Raw genomic sequence first — 24,489 nt, 5'->3', positions numbered from 1 at the left:
TGTGTGTGTGTGTGTGTGTGTGTGTGTGTGTGTGTGTGAAGTCATTGCAGACATTATGTCTCCATATAAAAACATTAATGAGGGGAGAATCCTTGATGTTTTAAAACCAATTAACTCTGAAAATAAATAATGTGTATATAACTCCACACTTATAGTCGTGATACCATATCCTTCAATCCGTTCCACTTATGTTCCAATGGAGACAAACCTCAGACAAACTGGTTGAAAAAGGGCATATTTATTTAAAGCACTTTGTCCCCGACATAGAAAAATATGATTGATTTGAGTCGACAATAATAAATAGAGTGCCTGACTATCCTCAGGCCCCATTGGTAACGTACAGCAGTACAATCAATATCCAGTTACACAATACAGCAAAGGCACTAGCATTTACTGCACTCAGAACAGTCGACAGGGGTTGTGGGAGGCATGGAAGGTGGCAGGGAGAGGTGGTGTCTTGATCCATTCCTTGGTAGCCAATTGAATGGCAGCTGTGTATATACCTAACCCATAGTAACGATGCAGGGTATGTGCCCATCCCATAGTTGTCTTGTATGTGCCGACCCCATAGTGGCATTATATGTAACCATTCAGTCATTACAAAGTCATTACAGTAGCAAATAGGCTTGAACACTTGTGCCGTTTCTCGTGACTTTAGGCGTTTACCTATTATTTGGCATTTGGAGTGGTAGGTTCATTGGGGTTGAAAGGTTGATTTGTTACTGCCCGGTTGTCCCATGGATTATGTGTACTATAGAGTTCAAAACAGTAGTAGTAGCATATAGAGATTTAGGAAGGGGTTGGGATTAGAGAAAGAAGGGATGGTTTGTGAGAACAGAAGTGGGTTTCCTGATGGTATACGGAAAAAAAACAAGGAATGGGTCAATAGAAAAAGGAATGAAGTTTTAAAGAAAAGGGGAAAGGTTCATCGTAAAAGGAGAACGGCTTGTTTGGTAGATGACAAGGTTTGTTACAGTAGATGGCACATAGCATACAGTGTATTACTCATCTCGACATGGCACTGGTAATGCTCCAATCGCTCATGGCATTTCTGTAGTGATTGTTAACAATTCAACAACAGGCCGTTTATTTTCAGCCATTGCATTTCTGGCGAGATGCTTTTTTGTTGTTGCTATTTTGATTTTTTGGGGGTCTGTTTGCGATGGTCCCAATCAGTGGTGACTTGTATTTTTGACTGAAGTTGGGTGCATATTTGGCTTAGAGGGGATAAATATATGCAGAAGGAAAAACAAAAATCTTAATATTGACACCTATTCGGTACCAGTCAAAAGATTGGACACACCTACTCATTCAAGGGTTTTTCTTTATTTGACTATTTTCTACATTGTAGAATGATAGTGAAGACATCAAAACGATTAAATAACACACGTGAGATGATGAAGTAAACAACAAAAAAAGCATATCATTTGTTAAGCAAATCAAAATAGATTTTAGATTCTTCAAAGTTGGCACCCTTCGGCTTGATGACAGCTTTGCACACTTGGCATTCTCTCAACCGGCTTCACATGGAATGCTTTTCCAAAAGTCTTGAAGGAGTTCCCACATATGCTGAGCACTTGTTGGCTGCTTTTCCTTCACTCTGCAGTCCAACTCATCCCAAACCATCTCAATTGGGTTGAGGTCAGGTGATTGTGGAGGCCAGGTCATCTGATGCAGCACTCCATCACTCTTCTTCTTGGTCAAATAGCCCTTACACAACCTGGATGTGTGTTGGGTCATTGTCCTATTGCAAAACAAATGAAAGCGCAAACCAGATGGGATGGCGTATCACTATAAAATGCTGTGGTAGCCATGCTGGTTAAATGTGCCTTGAATTCTAAATAAATCACCGACAGTGTCACCAGCAAAGCACCCTCACACCTCCTCCTCCATGCTTCACGATGGGAACCACATATGCAGAGATCATCCATTCACCTACTCTGTTTCTCAAAAACACAGCGTTGAAAACAAAGAAAAAACAAAGGACAGATTTCCACCCGTCTAATGTCCTTTGCTCGTGTTTCTTGGTCTAAGCTAGTCTCGTGTTCTAATTGGTGTCCTTTGGTAATGGTTTCTTTGCAGAAATTCAACCATGAAGGCCTGATTCACAGTCTCCTCTGAACAGTTGATGTTGAGATGTGTCTTATTACTTGAACTCTGTGAAGCATTTATTTGGGCTGCAATTTCTGAGGCTGTTAACTCTAATGAACTTATCCTCTGCAGCAGAGGTAACTCTGAGTCTTCCTTTCCTGTGGCGGTCCTCATGAGTGCCGTTTCATCATAGCGCTTGATGTTTGTTGTGACTGCACTTGAAGAAACTTTCAAACCTCTTGACATATTCCCGATTGACTGATCTTCATATCTTAAAGTAATGGTGGACTGTTGTTTCTCTTTGCTTATTTAAGCTGTTCTTTCCATAATATGGAACTTTTCTTTTACCAAATAGGGCTATCTTCTGTATACCACCCCAACCTTGTCACAACTGATTGGCTCAAACGCATTAAGAAGAACATTTATTCCACAAATTAGGTACACCTAAATTATTCCCCTTCCTCCATGCATTCCAGGTGACTACCTCATGAAGCTGGTTGAGAGAATGCCAAGAGTGTGCAAAGCTGTCATCAAGGCAAAGTCTGGCTACTTTGAAGAATCTGAAATATCAAATATATTTTGATTTGTTTAACACTTTTTGGGTTACTACATGTTTCCATATGTGCTGGTTCCTAGTTTTAACGTCTTCACTATTCTTCTACTATGTAGAATATAGTCAAAATAAAGAAAAACCCTTGAATGAGTATGTGTGGCCAAACTTTTGACTGATACTGTATGTATATATTATTTTGATGCATGATGATATTAGTATGATGTAGAGGAAAGAGAAAAGTATATGACATTGAGTGGTAAGAATGTAGTATGACATAGCATGGTGACTTAGTGAGCAGCTCATTTAGTCAGTGAGTGCATACACATACACAATGTCCAGTTTAACCATGATGCCTGGCTATTCTCCCCGCTCAAGCCTTCAGAGGCTTTCAAACAAGGACATACTCTTTCCTTTCAGGGGGGCCCAAAAATAGAGAAAGGATATAGAATGTAATTATAATGCAACATCATAATCAAAACATATATATGCCATATTTGTTTGTTATTAATTGCTAATCATTTACATTGAGAAAAATACTGATATCATTAAATATCTTATTAAATATAATGGAAAATTATAAGGCTTAAACGTTTATCCAGTTCGATTAGTCACTCCGAACGTGATTCCGATTCGTCCCCTTGAAGAGACCAGGGAAGATGCAACTTCCCTTTCTTTCAGTTCTGTGTTTCCCAAATGTCCTGTCCTTGAGTTCCAGGTACAGATATCCCATGTGGTCATATCGCTTTGAAATGTATTTTCCTCAGAAAAGGCCCTGATTGTCAGAACAAATCATGATAATCGTCACTTACTCCCAGACTTAAAGCAGTTAACCACTCATCCCTCTCAGAGGAACGTCTTCCCAGTGAGCCCAACATCTTGCGACAACTGTCATGTCTGTTCTGTTTGGTTCATTTTTTTTTATTCCAGTTTGGGCCATAATCCATTCTAGCATAGTTGGGTGGGTCATCCCAGCCCAAACCACACCAGAAAGTTTAACACATCTCCAGAAATTTCTACAAGACTTTAAAGCTCCATCTTGATATCCAAGATTAGTCGAGATATTGGAGGATAGTTACCAATATTCCCAAACCCCTTCAGACTTGCCAGGGAAGAGCATGGGGGCCAGTGGGGCCGTTGGGGCCCTAGATATGGAGCCCAGGGGCCCTTGGGAGTCCTGGTTTAGATGTTCCTCTGAGCAGTGAGGTACTTGAGGGCGGCTGCGCCGTACTTCCGGGACAGGTCTTGGTGGAACTCTTCTTTCAGGGTCTGCAGGCAGTAGCGGTAGCCCGGGCTGGAGCGAAACTTGGAGATGTCGAAGCTGGGTGCGTGTGGCATGTGGATCATGAACGCATTGGGCAGAACCATCAGGTCGTACTCCTGGGGGGTGGGAAAGGGGTGAAAACGGGTTTTATTTTATTTGTTTATTGGACACGGTCCATGTACAACAGGCAACACATTTTAGCTACGTAGCTAATACTCATCTGCAGTCCCGGCTGTGACTGAATAATTTAAGACTCGAGAAACAAAGTCACGTTCGTTGCTCTGAGGTGCTGAACACTGAAATGTCACGGCTCGACTTTGATTTATGGGCCATTACAATAGCTATTATTCCTGACTTAGCGAAAGCATTAAACCTAATAACAGGGGTCTACTGCGAATCAAATCTGTTCTAATCATTAGCATAACCTTAACTGAATTCCAAAGATGAGTTGAGGTTTTGAATTAAATTTAAAAGGAGTTATTATGTGCAGATTATTTGGGAGTAGAGTCTGAGGATAAAATGTGAACAATAACTTTAACAAACATTTTTCTTCTCAACAAGCCATAAACAGATGAGCATATGCAGACTTTAACTACATCTCTTTGTCTGCCCCTCTTGTCTGCTATGGTTGTTTGGTCTACCCAATGTGTGCAAATGTACTGTGGTGTGATAATGTGTACTGGAGGAAAATAAATATATTATATTTTAACTCCCCACCATTATCCTCCATACTGTACCTGTGCATCCAGCTCCATGATATGGGAGACCTTGTTCCAGCCAAAGCCCACAAAGCGATGGTCATACTCAGGGCAGTCCCGCTTCACCACTACATAGGGCTCAAAGTCCGCCTCCCACTCCACCTTATAGGGCGTGGTGGCTGTCCGCCACTTGGCGTAGTTGGTAGGAGCATGGCCCTTGGTCCAAACGTGATACCTGGGGAAGGCAAGGAGAAAGAGAAGTGTGCAGGTGTGTTAGTAATAGTTTTGAACAAGATTGCATTAAGTGCATTTGGGAAAGTATTCAGACCCCTTGACTTTTCCCCCACATTTTGTTACGTTACAGACTTATTCTAAAATGGATTAAATCTTTAGTTTTTTTTCATCAATCTGTACACAATACCTCATAATGACAAAGCAAAAACATGTTTGTCATTTACATAGGTAATCAGACCCTTTAAACAGTACTTTGTTGAAGCACCTTTGGAAGCGATTATAGCATCGAGTCTTCTTGGGTATGACGCTACAAGCTTGGAACACCTGTATTTGGGGAGTATCTGCCATTGTTCTCCGCAGATCCTCTCAAGCTCTTTCAGGTTGTATGGGGAGCATCGCTGCTCAGCAATTTTCAGATCTCTCCAGAGATGTTAGATCGGGTTCAAGTCTGGGCTCTTGCTGGGCCACTCAAGGACATTCCGAGACTTGTCCCGAAGCCACTCCTGCGTTGTCTTGGCTGTGTGCTTAGTCGTTGTCCTGTTGGAAGGTAAACCTTTGCCCCAGTCTAAGGTCCTGAGTGCTCTGGAGCAGGTTTTTATCAAGGATCTCTCTGTACTTTGCTCTGTTTATATTTCCCTCCACCCTGACTTGTCTCCTAGTCCCTGCCACTACCATGCTTCACCGTAGGGAAAGTGCTAGGTTTCCTCCAGACGTGATACTTGATATTCAGGCCAAAGAGTTAAATTTTGGTTTCATCAGACAAGATAATCTTGTTCCTCATGGTCTGAAAGTCCTTTAGTTGCCTTTTGGCAAACTCCAAGTGGGCTGTCAAGTGGCTTTTTACTGAGGAGTGGCTTCTGTCTGGCCACTCTACCATAAAGGCCTGAATGGTGGAGTGCTGCAGAGATGGTTGTCCTTCTGGAAGGTTCTCCAATCTCCACAGAGATTGCACTTGGTCACCTCCCTGACCAATGCCCTTCTCACCCGATTGCTCAGTTTGGCCAGGTGGCCAGCTCTAGGAAGAGTGTTAGGGGTTCCAATCTTCTTCCATTTAAGAATGATGGAGGCCACTGTGTTCTTGGGGACCTTCAATGCTGCAGAAATGTTTTGGTACCCTTCCCCAGGTCTGTGCCTGGACACAATACTGTCTTGGAGCTCTACGGACACTTCCTTCGACCTCATGGCTTGGTTTTTGCTCTGACATGCACTGTCTACTGTAGGACCTTATATAGACAGGTGTGTGTGTGTGTGCCTTTCCAAATCATGTTCAATCAATTGAATTTAAAACAGGTGGACTCGATGGAAACAGGATGTCTCATAGCAAAGGATCTGAATACTTATGTAAATAAGGTATTTCTGTATGCTATTTTGATACAGTACCAGTCAAAAGTTTGGACACACCTAGGGATTTTCTAAAGTGTACTTTCTACCTTAATATCTTAAAGTAATGATGGACTGTCATTTCTCTTTGCTTTTTTGAGCTGTTCTTGCCATAATATGGACTTTGGTCTTTTACAAAATAGAGCAATCTTCTGTATATCACCCCAACCTTGTCACAACACAACTGATTGGCTGAAATGCATTAAGAAGGAAATAAATTCCACAAATGAACTTTTAACAAGGCACACCTGTTAATTGAAAAGCATTCCAAGTGACTACCTCATGAAGCTGATTGAGAGAATGCCAAGAGTGTGCAAATATGTAATCAAGGCAAAGGGTGGCTGCTTTGAAGAATCTCAAAAATAAAGTATATTTTGATTTGTTTAACAAATAAATAAAAAATTGGTTACTACAGTATTCCATGTGTTATTTCATAGTTTTGATGTCCTCGCTATTATTCTACAATGCAGAAAATATTACAAATAAAGAAAAACCCTGGAATGAGTAGGTGTGTCCAAACCTTTGACTGGTACCGTATATATTATCAAATGACTTCAATGTATCAATGTAACAAACATAGTATCAACATCAGGATGGCTGTTCCAAGTTATGTCATCTGGGTCTATTTCAGAAGGGCCATTCAAACCTCCTGATCTACAAGCCAGATTGACCAATGGGGTGAGCTGTTAGTGCTGGTGTACCTGAAGGTGTAGAGGGTCCCCATGTCCAGCATGGAGAGCAGCTCGGCTTTGGATTTGGGAAAGGATAGGCGGTAGCGCAGAGTCTCAAAGGCTGCTACCACCAGAGCCTTCTTAGTGTTGGCCATGTCTAACTGGACCACTGACTTTCTGTGGGGGTACGATAGAGAAACCATTCATTTACAATGAATACTCTTCATCAGCTAGAGCCACAGCTGCCACTAGTTGGTAGGAATGCATTGCTGGCAACACCTTAGCTGTGGGCTCGACTCCCACATGGGCCATATATGAACATCATACATATGTTGTCTGTACATTTCTTTGGATTAAAATGGCTGCTAAATGACAAAAATAAATAAAAAATCCCAGCCAGTGTTCTGTCTATGTTTATGATGGAACATCTTTGGGAAGAACTACGACTCACCTGAGGTAATCATAGAGGCCGTACATGGGCAGGAAGTCCACGTCTGCCAGGAACACATAAGGTGTGTTGGCGTTCCTCAGGGCCACATTTCTCACCAGGTTGACAGGGTAGAACTGTCCCTCCTTGTAAACGATATGGTATCCCACGTTCTTACGGTTCTTCAGCACCTCGGAGGCCTGGGCGTAACGCAGGAACTGTTGGGCCTCGGCGTCTGACATGTACAAGGCCAGGCTGATAGGGCCTTCCCAGTGCTTACATATGGCCTCCAGCATCTGTAACCTGAGAGAAATAGAGATGACATAAATTACAAACAGAGTAGTATAGTATCACAAGCATGTATAATGATAGTAAAAGCAGTGGTGGAAGTAGAGAAGAAAATATGGAGAAGGGGGAAGAGGAAGAAGTAGAGAAATAAGCAAAATACAAATCGTATTTGTGGAGAGGTGCCCTCCTGATTAGCCATAACGTGATAATGAATTCAAGCTCACATCTCCAATAACTAGTAAACCAAAGGCCAGTAGGGTCAGAGCTATAAGGTGAGTGTTCACCTGTCCATGGAGAGCTGTGCGACCAGTGTGACGTCCGTGTCGTCACCGGTGGGCGTGTACTCGTACTGCAGGAAGTAGAGGTGCACGCGGTGCACTGTGATTCGCTCCCGCCGGAAGTCATAACACTGGTCGTCTTCATCCAGCTCCTCCAGAGCTCCTTGTAACTGGAGAGGGATGGACAGAGGGAGGTCAAAACCCATGTTCAGATTGTAAATATTCCCTCTAATAGGCTAACATGGTTTCATGAGAGCATGCGGCACACCTGCACACTCTGTTGTATTCTGTCTGGATGTCCATGATAGTATAGTGAATAAAGGTATGGTGAATGTTAAAACCTACTTGAGGTGTTAGGGAGTGGTTTGTTAAATGTTATACAATGGGTGGTGCAAATCCTGAATGCTGATTGGTTAAAGCCGCATTCCAGCCGGTGTCTATTCCACAAGTTACCACCGGCTAAATCTACGACGTTAAAATGCCTATTTACCTAGTTCCATCTGACTGCGCAATCCACTGTCTCATCAGCCCAGCCAGGCAATTTATAAACTTGATCTCCACTATAAAAGCATCTAGACATTATCTCACATTTCTTTTCGACTAACATTTCGTTTTCAACAGCGGAGATTTGTATAGACCTTGCTGTCTCTCTCCGACATTTTTAACATTGTTTCGATATTCAAATTCTATCTCCAGCTGTCCCATAGTAATGAACGTTCGGGAGTCGGGACTGCGACAGACAGGCAGGCAGCGTTTCTCAGCCAGTCCAAATCATAAATCAGCTGGCATCATTTTTATGGGTATATACAAAGAAATGCCAATAGAAAGAAGGTAAAACAAAGTTTGCAGTCTTTCCAGCTTCAGTTTAAAGTGATTGTGTTAGCTGTGCTGTTGGCTAGCTCCTCTGAACAATAGTGTCCTGACGAAAGAGCACATTTTCTTTGCCATGTGAAATCGCACCTCATTATAAAGTTAATCTACAAAAAACAGAATTGGTGCCTATTAATCTTTCTGCCATGCAAACTTATTTTAGCTATGTGCCCTTCAGAGTGACTACACAGACATATTTGGGAATTTGGGTCACGCACAATTTAAAAGATCTCTATAACGCCAATTTCCCTCCCTTGATACTCCGCCTGAAACAGGATCTTGAACGGCGGGATTTACTTTCTCTTTCTTTGGCCGGGAAGAATTAGCATTGTTAAAACTAATGTATTACTCAAGCTTTTATACTTACTTCAATGTATTCCTATCTTTCTAACAAAATACACTGCTAAAAAAAAATAAAGGGAACACTTAAACAACACAATGTAACTCCAAGTCAATCACACTTCTGTGAAATCAAACTGTCCACTTAGGAAGCAACACTGATTGACAATAAATGTCACATGCTGTTGTGCAAATGGAATAGACAGGTGGAAATTATAAGCAATTAGCAAGACACCCCCAATAAAGGAGTGGTTCTGCAGGTGGTGACCACAGACCACTTCTCAGTTCCTATGCATCCTGGCTGATGTTTTGGTCACTTTTGAATGCTGGCAGTGCTTTCACTCTAGTGTTAGCATGAGACGGAGTCTACAACCCACACAAGTGGCTCAGGTAGTGCAGCTCATCCAGGATGGCACATCAATGTGAGCTGTGGCAAGAAGGTTTGCTGTGTCTGTCAGCGTAGTGTCCAGAGCATGGAGGCGCTACCAGGAGACAGGCCAGTACATCAGGAAACGTGGAGGTGGCCGTAGGAGGGCAACAACCCAGCAGTAGGACCACTACCTCCGCCTTTGTGCAAGGAGGAGCAGGCGGAGCACTACCAAAGCCCTGCAAAATTACTCCAGCAGGCCATAAATGTGCATGTGTCTGCTCAAACGGTCAGAAACAGATTCCATGAGGGTGGTATGAGGGCCCGACGTCCACAGGTGGGATTTCTCTAGAAATCTGGAAACAGTTCAGGCAATCGTTTGATCTCGGTGAACTTTCAACTTCTGCCCCATTATTAAAGAACCATACATTCTCTCCATCAGTATTAGACCGTGCGTTTCATTTCTGGTCTGGAAAAGGGATCTCCTCACTGAACGACTTGTACATTGGTAAGGATTTTTCATCTTTGGAAAAGTTAGTACAAAAGTTTAATTCCTGGATCCCATTTCATTAGATACCTGCAATTGCGTAGTTTTGTATCTTCATACTCCAGTAACTTCCCATCACGCCCACCTTCCTCCTTTCTATATTCTCTTTTTAAAGTGAACCCTTATATCAAAGGGGGGGGTAATCTTGATCTATACATTATTAACTTCATGGCCGCAGGGGCAGTATTGAGTAGCTTGGATGAAAAGGTGCCCATTGTAAACGGCCAGCTCCTCAGTCTCAGTTGCTAATATATGCATATTATTATTAGTATTGGATAGAAAACACTCTAAAGTTTCTAAAACTGTCAAAATATTGTCTGAGAGTATATATACTGATATTGCAGGCGAAACCCTGAGGAAAATCAAAACAGGAAGTGGCTCCTATTTTGAAAACTTCATGTTCCATAGCCTCGCTTTGCTGGATTTAAAGGGATATGAACAAGATTCCTTTTCCTATCGCTTCCTCAAGGTGTCAACAGTCTTCAGACATAGTTTCAGGCTTTTATTTTGACAAATGAGCCAGAACGATAACATCGCGTCAAGTGGTCACATGAGTTTTGCTTACGAAACAGAATTTGGACAGCCATTGTTTTCCCCTCTCCTACTGTGAAAGACATTTGCGGTTGATATATTATCGGTTATATATTTTAAAATTGGAGGATTGATTATAAAAAACGTTTGACATGTTTTATGTGGATATTATGGAAACTATTTGGAATTTGTCTGCGTTGTCGTGAGCGCTCTTTCCTGTGGATTTCTGAACATAACGCGACAAACAAACAGAGGTATTTTGGATATAAAAATCATCTTTACGGAACAAACGGAACATTTGTTGTGTAACTGGAAGTCTCGTGATTGAAAACATCCGAAGATCATCAAAGGTAAACGATTAATTTGATTGCTTTTCTGATTTTCTAAGTGTACTTAATGTTTTATTGTGCGATCGATAAACTTACACAAACGCTTGGATTGCATTCGCTGTAAAGCATCATTTCAAAATCTGACACGACAGGTGGATTAACAAAAGGCTAAACTGTGTTTTCCTATATTGCACTTGTGATTTCATGAATATAAATATTTATAGTAATATTTATTGTATGTAGCGCTGTGCTATTCAGCGGTTGTTGATGACACTTATCCCGATATTGGGATTGCAGCCATAACAAGTTAAACTCACACAATCTGGATTCCCTGTACTCTCTTATTAAGAACCTTAAGAACCAATGGGAAGAGGATTTAGGTGAACAATTTACAGATGAAACGTGGCAGAATATGCTTCAGAGAATACATTCTTCATCTATATGTCTAAGACATGTTGTAATTCAATTTAAAATAGTTAATCGGCTGCATTGGTCAAAGGCAAGATTAGACCAGAAATAGATCCCACTCGTGACCGATGTAAGCAGGCTCCTTTCTTTTCTATTACACATTTTGGACATGCCCGAAATTGACAGATTTCTGGATATCAATTTTTTGAGACGTTTTCTAAGATACTGGGATACTGATAATAATGCCTTCATTGCATTATTTGGATTGTCACCACAGGAGGCCCCTCTAAACAGTTCTTGGAATTTACATGCTGGCATTTACTATTCTTCTAGCTAGACGTCTTATACGATTTAAGTGGAAGGATCCTACTTTTAACCATTGGATAAAGGAAGTTATGCAACATCTCGAGCTAGGGAAAATACGCTACTCCATTAGGGGATCTGCAATTACTTTTTATAATATCTGACAACCTTTCCTATCCTTTGTAGAAGACAAGGACACGGCTTATTTCACAACTCCATAAACCAACCCAAATTAGAATTTGTGTCATTATTTTTCCTTTTGTTGATTTTTCCTTTTTCCCAATTTCGTGGCATCCAATTGTTAGTAGTTACTATCTTGTCTCATCGCTACAACTCCCGTATGGGCTCGGGAGAGACAAAGGTCGAAAGCCATGCGTCCTCCGAAACACACCCAACCAAGCCGCACTGCTTCTTAACACAGCGCGCATCCAACCCGGAAGCCAGCCGCACCAATGTGTCGGAGGAAACCTGGTGACCTTGTTAGCGCGCACTACGCCCGGCCCGCCACAGGAGTCGCTGGTGCGCGATGAGACAAGGATATCCCTACCGGCCAAGCCCTCCCTAACCCGGACGACGCTAGGCTAATTGTGCGTCGCCCAACGGACCTCCCGGTCGCGGCCGGTTGCGACAGAGCCTGGGCGCGAACCCAGAGTCGCTGCAGTGCAGCGCCCTTAACCACTGCGCCACCCGGGAGGCCCAAAATAACGTTTTTAATGAAAATATGAGAATCGTTTCAGGAAACTAGGTGAATGTCGCGGGTCACTATTTCACAGGAGAGCCAATTGAATGTAAACTTTTTTAATCAAAATGCGTTGGAACATGAACTTTCATGTGCGTTAATAACAGACTTGTATGCCATCTGTAAATATGAATACAATTGTTCAATTACGGGCCCAGTTGGTTTAGCCACAGAAAAAGCGAGCAACATTCTCGCTAGCCATGATTGGCTGAGATAACGAGTGGGCTGGATATGCCGAAAGATGAGTTCGGATTGGTCTGCCATATAGCACTCTTCTGTCTATTTGAGCTGGTCAGTATGTGTAGGTAATCCTGTCAAACACAGCTTTTTTAAATGTATCACATAGTAGAACTGCATAAGTGTTGCTTTCCACTTTCTGGAGGACTGAGATTTGAAATCAGTGGAATTAGAGTATGATAGCTAAGGAGATGGAGAAAACACATGTCTCTGGATTACATCTTCAAACGAAGGGCAACCATGGCATCCGTGACAGGGAGAGGCATCCATCCATGATGTATACGGAGAAGATAGTCTAGCTAGACACATTTTCAGATATTACACGTTTTTAATTTTGACAAAGTCGTTTTCATTTCAAATTAAATTGTAATGTTCGCTGGCTGGCTCACTAGCTACTGTTACGTGTATGATCTTATTATTAACTTCTCAAAGGCATTTACTTTACTAGTTATAGCCTAATGTTAGCTACAGTAGCTAGCGTTGGACCTGGTTGGTTAGCTACCTGCAGATTCATGCAGGGTAGTAATGTCATGAGTTGGGATTATGGTTCATTGTTTAGCTAACTACATGTCTTAACAAAAGAATGTAACTGCAACAACTGTTGATAGACTTGGCTGGTAAATTTGCTCTGGCTATCTAATCCGATTTCAGAGCACTCTCGTCTGAGTGTGCCAGAGTGCAGAATAACTGACGAATTTATGAACACTCAACACCCGTTGAATATGGTCAGTGTCAGTAAACATTGTAAATTGTTGTAAATTGTTGCAAGCAGCACAGTTGCAGTCACCAACATATAAACAGCCTAACCAGAGTAAAATGGTCAATGAGCTGTTCTCTCATTTGTGGTTGGAAGTAGCTGTTAGATTGGGTGCTTGACTGTTGTTGTTAGGACAGAACGCTCGGATCAACTCTTAATGAGATGGGTGGGGCTAAAGCTTAAGAGTGTGTCATCGATGCTGAATGGTTGTAGACAAAGAAGAGCTCGCCAGTAGGTACCAAAACATTGGCCATTTTCGCAAAAGTGAGGTTACAAATTTATCAACTTAAAAGTCCAATGTTTAATATACCATTTTGTAGCTCTGTGTCTCTGCTTAAAAAAAAAAAAAACATGTGTCAATAATTATTTTAATATGTTAGTAACCTGTTGTTTAAAAGTGCTAATGCCCTCGAAGCCGGTGTTTGGAGGATGACACGCAACACCAATGCCGCAACACCCATGCCAATATACCCTCCAAACACCGGCTTCAATGGCATTTTACACACACAGAGACGCATACAAAGCCCTCCCTCGCCCTCCATTTGGAAAATCTGACCATAATTCCATCCTCCTGATTCCTGCTTACAAGCAAATAGTAAAGCAGGAAGCACCAGTGACTCGGTCAATAAAAAAGTGGTCAGATGAAGCAGACGCTAAACTACAGGACTGTTTTGCTAGCACAGACTGGAACATGTTCCGTGATTATTCAGATGGCATTGAGCAGTACACCACATCAGTCACTTGCTTTATCAAGAAGTGCATTGAGGAAGTCGTCCCCACAGTGGCTGTACATACACAACCCAACCAGAAGTCATGGATTACAGGTAACATTAGCACTGAGCTAAACGGTAGAGTTACCGCTTTCAAGTAGCGGGACTCTAACCCGGAAGCTTATAAGACATCCCGCTATGCCCTTCGACGAACCATCAAACAGGTAAAGCATCAATACAGGACTAAGATTGAATTGTACTACACCGGCTCCAATGCTCGTCGGATGTGGCAGGGCTTGCAAACTATTACAGACTACAAAGGGAAGCACAGCCGAGAGCAGCCCAGTGACACGAGCTTACCAGATGAGCTAAATAACTTCTATGCTCGCTTCGAGGCAAGCAACACTGAAACATGCATGAGAGCATCAGCTGTTCCGGATGACTGTGTGATCACACTCTCCGCAGCCGATGTGAGTAAGACCTTTAACTTCTTGGTGACGGGGCAGTATTTTCACGTCCGGATGAAATGCATGCCCAAATTCAACTGCCTGCTACTCATCCCCAGAAGATAAGATATGCATATTATTAGTAGATTTGGATAGAAAACACTCTGAAGTTTCTAAAACAGTTTGAATCATGTCTGTGAGTGAGTATAACAGAACTTATGTAGCAGGCGAAACCCAGAGGAAGTCACTCTCTATTCAATAGTTTTTCATTGGGAATCCAGATTTCTAAGGGATCTTCTTGCAGTTCCTACCGCTTCCACTGGATGTCACCAGTCTTTAGAAATTGGTTGAGGTTTTTCCTTTGTGGAATGAAGAAGCAGTCCTGTTCAAAACGAGGGTCACTTCAAGGGTACTGTTAGATAGAGGCGCGTGACCAGAAAGTTAGCGTCAGTTTGTTTTCTTCCTGTATTGAACACAGATCATCCCGTCTTCAATTTGATTGATTATTGACTTTACAAAATACCTAAAGTTGTATTACAAAAGTAGTTTGAAATGTTTTGGCAAAGTTTACAGTTAACTTTTGAGATATTTTGTAGTCACGTTGCGCAAGTTGGAACTGGTGTTTTTCTGGATCAAAGCGCCAAATAAATGGACATTTCGGATATATATCGACGGAATTAATCGAACAAAAGGACCATTTGTGATGTTTATGGGACATATTGGAGTGCCAACAGAAGAAGCTCGTCAAAGGTAAGGCATGATTTATATTTTTATATCTGCGTTTTGTGTCGCGCCTGCAGGGTTGAAATATGTTTTCTCTCTTTGTTTACGGAGGTGCTACTCTCAGATAATAGCATTGTTTGCTTTCGCTGTGTAGCTTTAATTTGGTATCTTACATGTGTGATTTCATGAAAGTTTGATATTTTATAGTAATATATTTGATCTTGGCGCTCTGCATTTTCTCTGGCTTTTGGCCAGGTGGGACGCTAGCGTCCAACATATCCCAGGTTAAACAGGTCAACATTCACAAGGCCGCAGGGCCAGATGGATTACCAGGACGTGTACTCCGAGCATGACCAACTGGCAAGTGTCTTCACTGACATTTTCAAACTCTCCCTGTCAGAGTCTGTAATACCAACATGTTTCAAGTAGACCACCATAGTCCCTGCGCCCAAGAACACTAAGGTAACCTGCCTAAATGACTACCGACCCATAGCACTCACGTCTGTAGATAATGCTTTGAAAGACAGGTCATGGCTCACATCAACACCATTATCCCACTCCCATTTGCATTCTGCCCCAACAGATCCATACTGCCCTTTCCCACCTGGACAAAAGGAACACCTATATGAGAATGCAATTAATTGACTACAGCTCAGCGTTCAACACCATAGTGCCCTCAAAGCTCATCACTAAGCTAAGGACACTGGGACTAAACACCTCCCTCTGCAACTGGATCCTGGACTTCCTGACAGGCCGCCCCCAAGTGGTAAGGGTAAGTAACAACACATCCACCATGCTGATCCTCAACACGGCGCCCCCCTCAGGGGTGCGTGCTCAGTCCCCTCCTGTACTCCCTGTTCACTCATGACTGCACGGCCAGGCACGACTCCAACACCATCATTAAGCTTGCTGACGACACAACAGTGGTAGGCCTGATCATTGACAACGATGAGACAGCCTATAGGGAGGAGTTCAGAGACCTTGCCGTGTGGTGCCAGGACAACAACCTCTCCCTCAACGTGATCAAGACAAAGGAGATGATTGTGGACTACAGGAAAATCAGGACCGAGAATGCCCCCATTCTCATCGATAGGGCTGTAGTGGAGCAGGTTGAGAGCTTCAAGTTCCTTGGCGTCCACATCAACAAACTAACATGGTCCAAGCACACCAAGACATAGTCATGAAGATGGCACAACAAAACATATTCTCCCTCAGGGGACGTAAAATATTTGACATAGGTCCTCAGATCCTCAAAAGGTTTTACAACTGCACCATCGAGAGCATCCTGACGGGTTGCATCACTGCCTGGTACGGCAACTGCTCGGCCTCCAACCACAAGGCACTACAGAGGGTAGTGTGTGCGGCCCAGTACATCACTGGGGCCAAGCTTCCTGCCATCCAGGACTTCTATACCAGGCGGTGTCAGAGGAAGGCCCTAAAAAATGTTAAAGACTCCAGCTACCCTAGTCATAGACTGTTCTCTCTGCTACCGCACGGCAAGCGGTACCGGAGAGCCAAGCTTCTAAACAGCATCTACCCCCAAGCCATAAGACTCTTGAATATCTAATCAAATGGCTACCAAGACTATTTGCATTGTCCCCCCCCCATTCTACGCTGCTGCTATTCTCTGTTGTTATCTATGCATAGTCACTTTAATAACTCTACCTAAATTACCTCAACACTGGAGCCCCCGCACATGGACTCTGTACCTGTACCCCCTGTATATAACCCCGCTATTGTTATTTACTGCTGCTCTTAATTATTTGTTATTCTTATCTCTTACTTTTTTTAAAGGTATTTTCTTAAAACTGCATTGTTGGTTAAGGGCTTGTAAGTAAGCATTTCACTGTAAGGTCTACAGCTGTTGTATTTGGGCGCAAGTGACAAATAAAATGTGATTTGATTTGTTTTGATTTATCACATAATTATGGTTAACGTTAAGGTAATGTTTTACTCACTTGTACACTCTCTGAGGTGGCATGGCTGGGGCAGCCAAACAGCTCTCGTCTCAGTAGGTTCCCATCGTACTCTAGGAAGGTTAGGTAGAGGTTCCTGAAGAACTCCACATGCTTGTTCTTCACACGAAGTTTCTTAGGAGAGTTCCAGTGGATCACCTGACACGGGACATAAACATGTTACCATGGTGACCTGTAGCCAGATGACTAGACGCAGTACATTCATAAGGAAATAAGTGAGGGATTTTGCTATATTGAGTGTGTGCGCGTGTGTGTGTATGTGTGTGTATTTCACTGCATAGCCCTACCTTGAGGTCAGACACCTCTGTGTAGCACTGTTCGGAGCGTGTGTGGTCAGACAGCTGAACGTTCCAGAAGCAGGGCAGCTGATGCACTAGGACTGGGTTCTGCTTAATGAACGCATTAAAGATGTCCTGCACACAAGATTACCCACTCACATTAAACACCTGTGTAATACCCTCCTTGAAAAATGGGTTCCAAAAGGGTTCTTCGGTGTCCCCATGGGATAAACTTTTTTGGTTCCATGTTTACTCTTTTGGATTCAATGTAGAACCCTCTGTGTAAAGGGTTCTACATGGAACTCAAAAGGGTTCTAACCAAAAAAGGGTTATTCAAAGCGTTCTCCTTTGGGGACAGCCGAAGAACCCTTTTAGGTTCAAGATTGCTGATTATACACACTCATTTTGACATTAAAATCATATAGAACTCTGGCACACAATAGTAAACATTCACATTTACACATGCACCAAATGTTCATTTGAGATGTCTTACACACTTACATTACCATTTGCCTCATACACAGTATGCTTTGAGGCATAAGATTACCCTATATCAGGGTCCCCAACTGGCGACCCGTGGGTCGAATTTTGGCCGAGGGTGGTTTTATTTGTACCCCAACATTTTTATATACTGTATATACAGTTGAAGTCGTAAGTTTACATACACTTAGGTTGGAGTCATTAAAACTTGTTTTTCAACCACTCCAATTTCTCGTTAACAAACTATAGTTTTGGCAAGTCGGTTGGGGCATCTACTTTGCGCATGACATAAGTAATTTTTCCAACAATTGTTTACAGACAGATTATTTCACTTATAATTCACTTTATCACAATTCCAGTGGGTCAGAAGTTTACATACAATATGTTGTCTGTGCCTTTAAACAGCTTGGAAAATTCCCCAAAATTATGTAATTGCTTTTGAAGCTTCTGATAGGCTAATTGACATTTTGAATCAATAGGAGGTGTATCTGTGGATGTATTTCAAGGCCAACCTTAAAACTAATTTCCTCTTTGCTTGACATCATGGGAAAATCAAAAGAAATCAGCCAAGACCACAGAAAATTGTAGACCTCCACAAGTCTGGTTCATCCCTGGGAGCAATTTACAAACGCCTAAAGGTACCACGTTCATCTGTACAAACAATAGTACGCAAGTATAAACACCATGGGACCACGCAGCTGTCATACCGCTCAGGAAAGAGATGCGTTCTGTCTCCTAGAAACAAATGTACTTTGGTGCGAAAAGTGCAAATCAATCCCAGAACAACAGCAAAAGACCTTGTGAAGATGCTGGAAGAAACAGGTACAAACGTATATCCACAGTAAAACGAGTCCTATATCGACATAACCTGAAATGCCGCTCAGCAAGGAAGAAGCCACTGCTTCAAAACCGCCATAAAAAAAGCCAGACTACGGTTTGCAACTGCACATGGGGACAAAGATTGTACTTTTTGGAGAAATGTCCTCTGGTCTGATGAAACAAAAATAGAACTGTTTGGCCATAATGACCATCATTATGTTTGGAGGAAAAAGGGGGAGGCTTGCAAGCCGAAGAACACCATCCCAACCGTGAAGCACGGGGATGGCAGCATCATGTTGTAGGGTGCTTTGCTGCAGGAGGGACTGGTGCACTTCACAAAATAGATGGCGTCATGAGGAGGGAAAATTATGTGGATATATTGAGGCAAAATCTCAAGACATCAGTCAGGAAGTTAAAAATTGGTCGCAAATGGGTCTTCCAAATGGACAATGACCCCAAGCATACTTCCAAAGTTGTGGCAAAATGGCGTAAGGACAACAAAGTCAAGGTATTTGAGAGGCCATCACAAGGCCCTGACCTCAATCCCATAGAAAATTTGTGGGCAGCACTGAAAAAGTGTGTGCGAGCAAGGAGGCTTACAAACCTGACTCAGTTACATCAGCTCTGTCAGGAGGAATGGAACAAAATTTCCCCAACTTATTGTGGGAAGCTTGTGGAAGGCTACCCGAAATGTTTGACCCAAGTTAAACAATTTAAAGACAATGCGATCAAATACTAATTGAGTGTATGTAAACTTCTGACCCACCGGGAATGTGATGAAAGAAATAAAAGCTGAAATAAATAATTCTCTCTACAATTATTCTGACATTTGACATTCATAAAATAAAGTGGTGATCCTAACTGAACTAAAACAGTGAGTTTAAATGTATTTGGCTAAGGTGTATGTAAACTTCCAACTTCAACTGTATATATATATTAATTTTTTATTGTTGGACATAGAAGACTGTAAAAACATCAGGAAATCAACTTCAAGTGAAGTGATCTCTTCCCAATTATTTCCACGCATAACAGAGAGTCACTTGATTGTATGCAAATGTGAGTAAGGTCTGAAATGATGATGTTTTAGTCTAACATTATATCTGTTTGGGCTTCTTGCAGTCAATTTGCAGTCTACAAATTATTTGCAATTATGTTCCGGTCCTCTGAAAAAAGAAAGAAATTGGCTGAATCTAGTTGACGATCCCTGCCCTATATTAACATTTGTTAAGAAAAGTAATGATCTAAAGAGTATTTAATAATATTCTGAATAAAAAGAATAGACTAGAATAGAATAAAAGTAAATAAACAGACCTGGTCAGCCAGCGAGGTACTGAGCATGCTCATTAGCTCTCTCTCGGCGGTCAGCCTCCACATCTGCTCCCAGCCAATCCGTCGCAGCCTCTCCAGGTAGAGCAGGATGACCCCAGTGTTGAAGCCTCGTCCCAGGGCGGGCCAGGGTTTATGGTTCTTCCACAGGTTCCCCAGGTACCAGTCACTCTGGTTCTCCACCAGACCTATCACCTGCTTGTCTGCAATCACAGCATCACCAATCATCATTCATCCGGATTTTAAAATGCTGATTATCATTGGTAATGAGGTGTATTCTTCAGCATATAGACAGCTTTTCAACTACTAGTTTATCAAATATAATTTTTGTTCTCTAGGCATTTTTGCCCTCAAGGGATTTTTCTTTATAGCATAAAAACATGTACAATTCACTAATTTGCTTTATCACTCAACCAATGAATTCATTATTCAATCAATCAACCAGAAACGTTTATCAAGGTCAAAGGTCGTACCAGTGAACTTCCTGAAGATGGCCCAGAGCTCAGCGATGTCGGTGGCGAAGGTGATGTCCGTATCCAGAACTATGACCTTTGTGAGGTCAGAGGGCAGCGCTTTGGTTAGGGTCAACTTCATCAGGCCGTAGATACCTGAGTAGTGCTTGTTAGGTATCCATGACACCTCAGACTGGAAGAGAAGAGACGGCAGAGGGATGGAGAGAGAAAGCAAGAGCGAGGTTGAACCACTTTAGACCTCACAAATATTGATTTAAAAAAGAAACGGAACATAAAGTTGCAAGGTATGAAAAATAATGTCATTAGAAGCAAACACCACTGTGGTTCTTTTGTCAGGTGTATAAGGGCATTCTCCTTCCTTTAAATAGCTAACTTGCTCAGACACCCATCCGTTTCCTAAGGTCCCTTTAGTATAAAAGTCCCTTTAAAGCAGAGGTGAAGCAATTGGAGCTTTACTGCTGTTTACTTAATAGCATCAATCTTTAAAAAATGGCATCTCTTTTTATGCCCAGGATACCCAAACGAATACTGAAACCTGCATAACTCTCGGCATGCATCTGGGCAACCATGTCTGATAATTTATGCCTCTTGATTCTACAGAACGGGATCTGCATAAGTGAATCATTTGCAAACATAATCAGCTCAGAAGATGCAGTGTTTCCTTCTCTGTTTGAACTGAGTTAATGAAAACGGTGAGTAGGTTGAGACATTTGAGAGCACAAGGAGCTTTTGTTCCTGCTAAGCTTGCGGAGTGCTGAGAGAGAATTTGATGATGGGGACAGAGACGGAACCAAGTCATATTACAGGTCGAGGCCAGGTTGTTACGGGAGTTGAGCAACAACATGTTACTTTATCAACCCTTTGTCAATAGCAAAAGAGCCAAAGCTAGACGCACACATCCAACCACCAACAGTACATGCACGCAACACATACCACACACAAAAGACACAGCGCATGCATACATACACCCCCTCCAACCCACCCACACACACACACACACCATTTTTCGATTTACACAGACACACAGTGACTGAGCGGAGAGGCCAGAGGAGTAGAAGGACTGAGGTGACACATCACTGTTGTAAGAGTAGGGAAAGGGAAGAGAAGGAGGGAGTAAAGAGCATGTAGAACAAGGAAAATGTAATAAGAGCAAGTATGGTCTCCAGTCCTTGTGAAGTGTCTACTGGATTTCTCTTACTCCTGCCAACTGATTGATTGGAAAGGGGTGGAATCCCCTTTTATGTCAATGGTTGCTCAAAGAGTGCACGCCATTGTTTTCCTAAACACGGATTTAAAAGGTAGAGCAGACACTCAGGCTCCTGAGGACCATAGTTGGCATTTACCTTGAGTTCATCTGCGTCGTAGAAGCTAACTTGTACAGACGGAACCATCCAGGACTGGAACAGAGAACTCAGGATCTGATTGGCTACTGCGTCTGTGATGAAGTGGAAATGGAGAGGATTTTTCCTGAGAGAGCAAGAGAGAGAGAGAGAGAGAGAGAGAGAGAGAGAGAGAAAGAGAAAGAGAGAGAAACATATGCCAAGAGCTACTCAAGTGCTTCATCTCTCTGATTATGAAGGGTCGAACATTTCCTAAACTTCCAATAATGAATGAATAAATCATTCTCATTTTTACAAGTGGCCTTCCGAATTGACTTCATCCTTATTGGCACAGGATTCATCGAGTCGAACAAACAACTGCCGTTTCTTTCTATAGTGGAGCTGTAGCTATAAGCAGCAGGTGTAGTTGTATGTGAAGCTCTGTTGTGTTACCTGTGGAACAGGATGGACTTGACCAGGGTGACCACATCTCTGCTGGCGTTGTGACCGGCACACACGCACGCTACATGGATCAGCTGTGCAGAAAAGAGAGAAGCAGAACACTGTTGCGAATATCAACTCCCTACATTTTAGCACTACAGCCATATTTTTTTGGAACTATGTCTATGTTATTTTATCCAAAACACATAAACACCAATGACAGTAGATTTGACATATCAACTTAACGCCAATGACCAAACAGTGAAGCTAAACTAACGCAGGTAAAAAACACAGAGCTGCGCTAAAATAAGTATTTGATCCTGACTCACCTCACACTTCAGTACGGTGGGCGAACGGGGACACTCTGTGTGATTGGCTCTCTCCTCCGCCGTGTTCTCCACATCCTCGGGCCCAGTGTCAGCTGACGCCCCCCAGGCCGCGTTGCCATAGTTACCACCGTCGGCGGGCTGGCCGGCCGTGCCCTGCAATTGGCTGAGCTGCAGGCGGATCTGCCGGTTCTCCTCCTCCATCTCGCGCACCCGCGACTCTAGAACCGCCCGCTCTAGAACCCGTGCCTCGGGGGTCTCTGACAAACAGGGGGACAGGAGGAGAGAACGCCCATCTGGAGGGGGGGGGGGGGCGAGGAGGGGATAGAGGGGAATTAAGATTAGGGTTGAATAAAATCTTTCATTTGTAGAGTTGTAAAACACAGGAAGCTGACAGCTGGAATGTGGCACTCGGGGAATGTTCACAACCTGTTCCTGGTCGCTCAGAGGAAAGTGAGTGAGAGAGAGAAATACTGATATGTAGACAGTCAGACCTAATACTGACACAGATACTGTATAAGCCTTGTCCTCTCGTGTGTAGCTGAAGTGAACAGACTGCACTATAACACCCCATCAGTCATCTTAGGTACAGTATGTGTGAGAGAGGATTTGCATGCACATGTGTGCGCTTATGAATTTTGGCGCACTTCATAAATTGGTTTTAGGAGTGTATGACAGTACGTCCAGGGTCTATCGTTTTTGTTTACAACAGGATACTTAACCACATTCTCGGACGAAGATATCTCGGAATCTCGAACAGCCTACAAGATTGTTAGTACAGATGCCGTATCTTAATTTGAGCCAGTTTCACACAGAAATATTATATTCCTGCAGCAAGAGGAAAGGTGAATTGTTAGGGACAGATCGAAATTGGGAAGTTTTTATTTTTATTTTTTATCGGGCACAGGGGAGGGTAGTGTGTTTTGTCCCTGGTTTACATTCGCTCTTTTGCAGGATTATTTATATAATTGACTAGCCACATTTCCACATCTGTTTGCATGTGCCTCCCCTACAGTGCCTTCGGAAAGTATTCAGACCGCTTGACTTCTTCCACATTTTGTTAAGTTACAGCCTTTTTCTAAAAGGTATTATATAGTTTTTTTCCCTCATCAATCTACCCCATAATGACAAAGTAAAAACTTTTTTTGTAATTTTTTTTTTTAGAAATGTTAGCTAATATATCAAATAAAACAACTGAAATATTACATTTACATAAATATTCATAAATACTCTTTACTCAGTACTTTGTTGAACACCTTTGGCAGCGATTACAGCATCGAGTCTCCTTGGGTATGACGCTACAAGCTTGGAACACCTGTATTTGGGGAGTTTCTCCCATTCTTCTCTGCAGATCCTCTCAAGCTCTGTCAGATTGGATGGGGAGTGTCGATGCACAGATATTTTCAGATCTCTCTCTAGACAGTTTTGATCAGGTTCAAGTCCAGGCTCTGGCTGGGCCACTCAAGGACATTCAGAGACTTGTCCCAAAGCCACTGTGCTTAGGGTCGTTGTCCTGTTGGAAGGTGAAACTTCGCCCCAGTCTGAGATCTCTCTGTACTTTGCTCCATTCATCTTTGCCTCGATCCTGACTAGTCTCCCAGTCCCCGCCCCTGAAAAACATCCCCACAGCATGATGCTGCCACCACCATGCTTCACCGTAGGGATGGTGCCAGGTTTCCTCAAGGACGTGAAGAGAGTTCAATCAGACAAGAGAATCTTGTTTTTCATGGTCTGAGAGTCTTTAGGTGCCTTTTGGCAAACTCCAAGCGGGCTGTCATGTGCTTTTTACTGAGGAGTGGCCTCTGTCTGGCCACTCTACCATAAAGGCCCAATTGGTGGAGTGCTGAAGAGGTGGTTGTCCTTC

General features: G+C 42.7%; 1 protein-coding gene across 1 annotated transcript in view; it reads right to left on the bottom strand.

The window, feature by feature from the left end:
* Positions 1–225: 225 nt before the first annotated feature.
* The window catches only part of LOC139385079 (xylosyl- and glucuronyltransferase LARGE2s-like), a 94,828-nt gene continuing 70,564 nt past the window's right edge, over positions 226–24,489 (bottom strand). The window contains exons 4-15 of the mRNA XM_071130124.1: positions 22,629–22,921; positions 22,312–22,394; positions 21,883–22,006; positions 20,540–20,711; positions 20,052–20,269; positions 17,451–17,576; positions 17,146–17,301; positions 7,888–8,051; positions 7,340–7,618; positions 6,919–7,065; positions 4,643–4,838; positions 226–4,021 (exon numbers count right to left, since the gene is read on the bottom strand). Coding sequence (XP_070986225.1) covers positions 3,824–4,021; positions 4,643–4,838; positions 6,919–7,065; positions 7,340–7,618; positions 7,888–8,051; positions 17,146–17,301; positions 17,451–17,576; positions 20,052–20,269; positions 20,540–20,711; positions 21,883–22,006; positions 22,312–22,394; positions 22,629–22,921 — 2,156 coding nt within the window. The 3' untranslated portion in view covers positions 226–3,823. The remainder of the gene's footprint in view (positions 4,022–4,642; positions 4,839–6,918; positions 7,066–7,339; positions 7,619–7,887; positions 8,052–17,145; positions 17,302–17,450; positions 17,577–20,051; positions 20,270–20,539; positions 20,712–21,882; positions 22,007–22,311; positions 22,395–22,628; positions 22,922–24,489) is intronic.

The sequence above is a fragment of the Oncorhynchus clarkii genome, chromosome 26 (assembly GCF_045791955.1).
Source record: "Oncorhynchus clarkii lewisi isolate Uvic-CL-2024 chromosome 26, UVic_Ocla_1.0, whole genome shotgun sequence".
Lineage (NCBI taxonomy): Eukaryota > Metazoa > Chordata > Actinopteri > Salmoniformes > Salmonidae > Oncorhynchus > Oncorhynchus clarkii.
The sequence above is the reverse complement of the archived record's forward strand: the minus strand, read 5'-3'. Positions and strand labels throughout refer to the sequence as shown.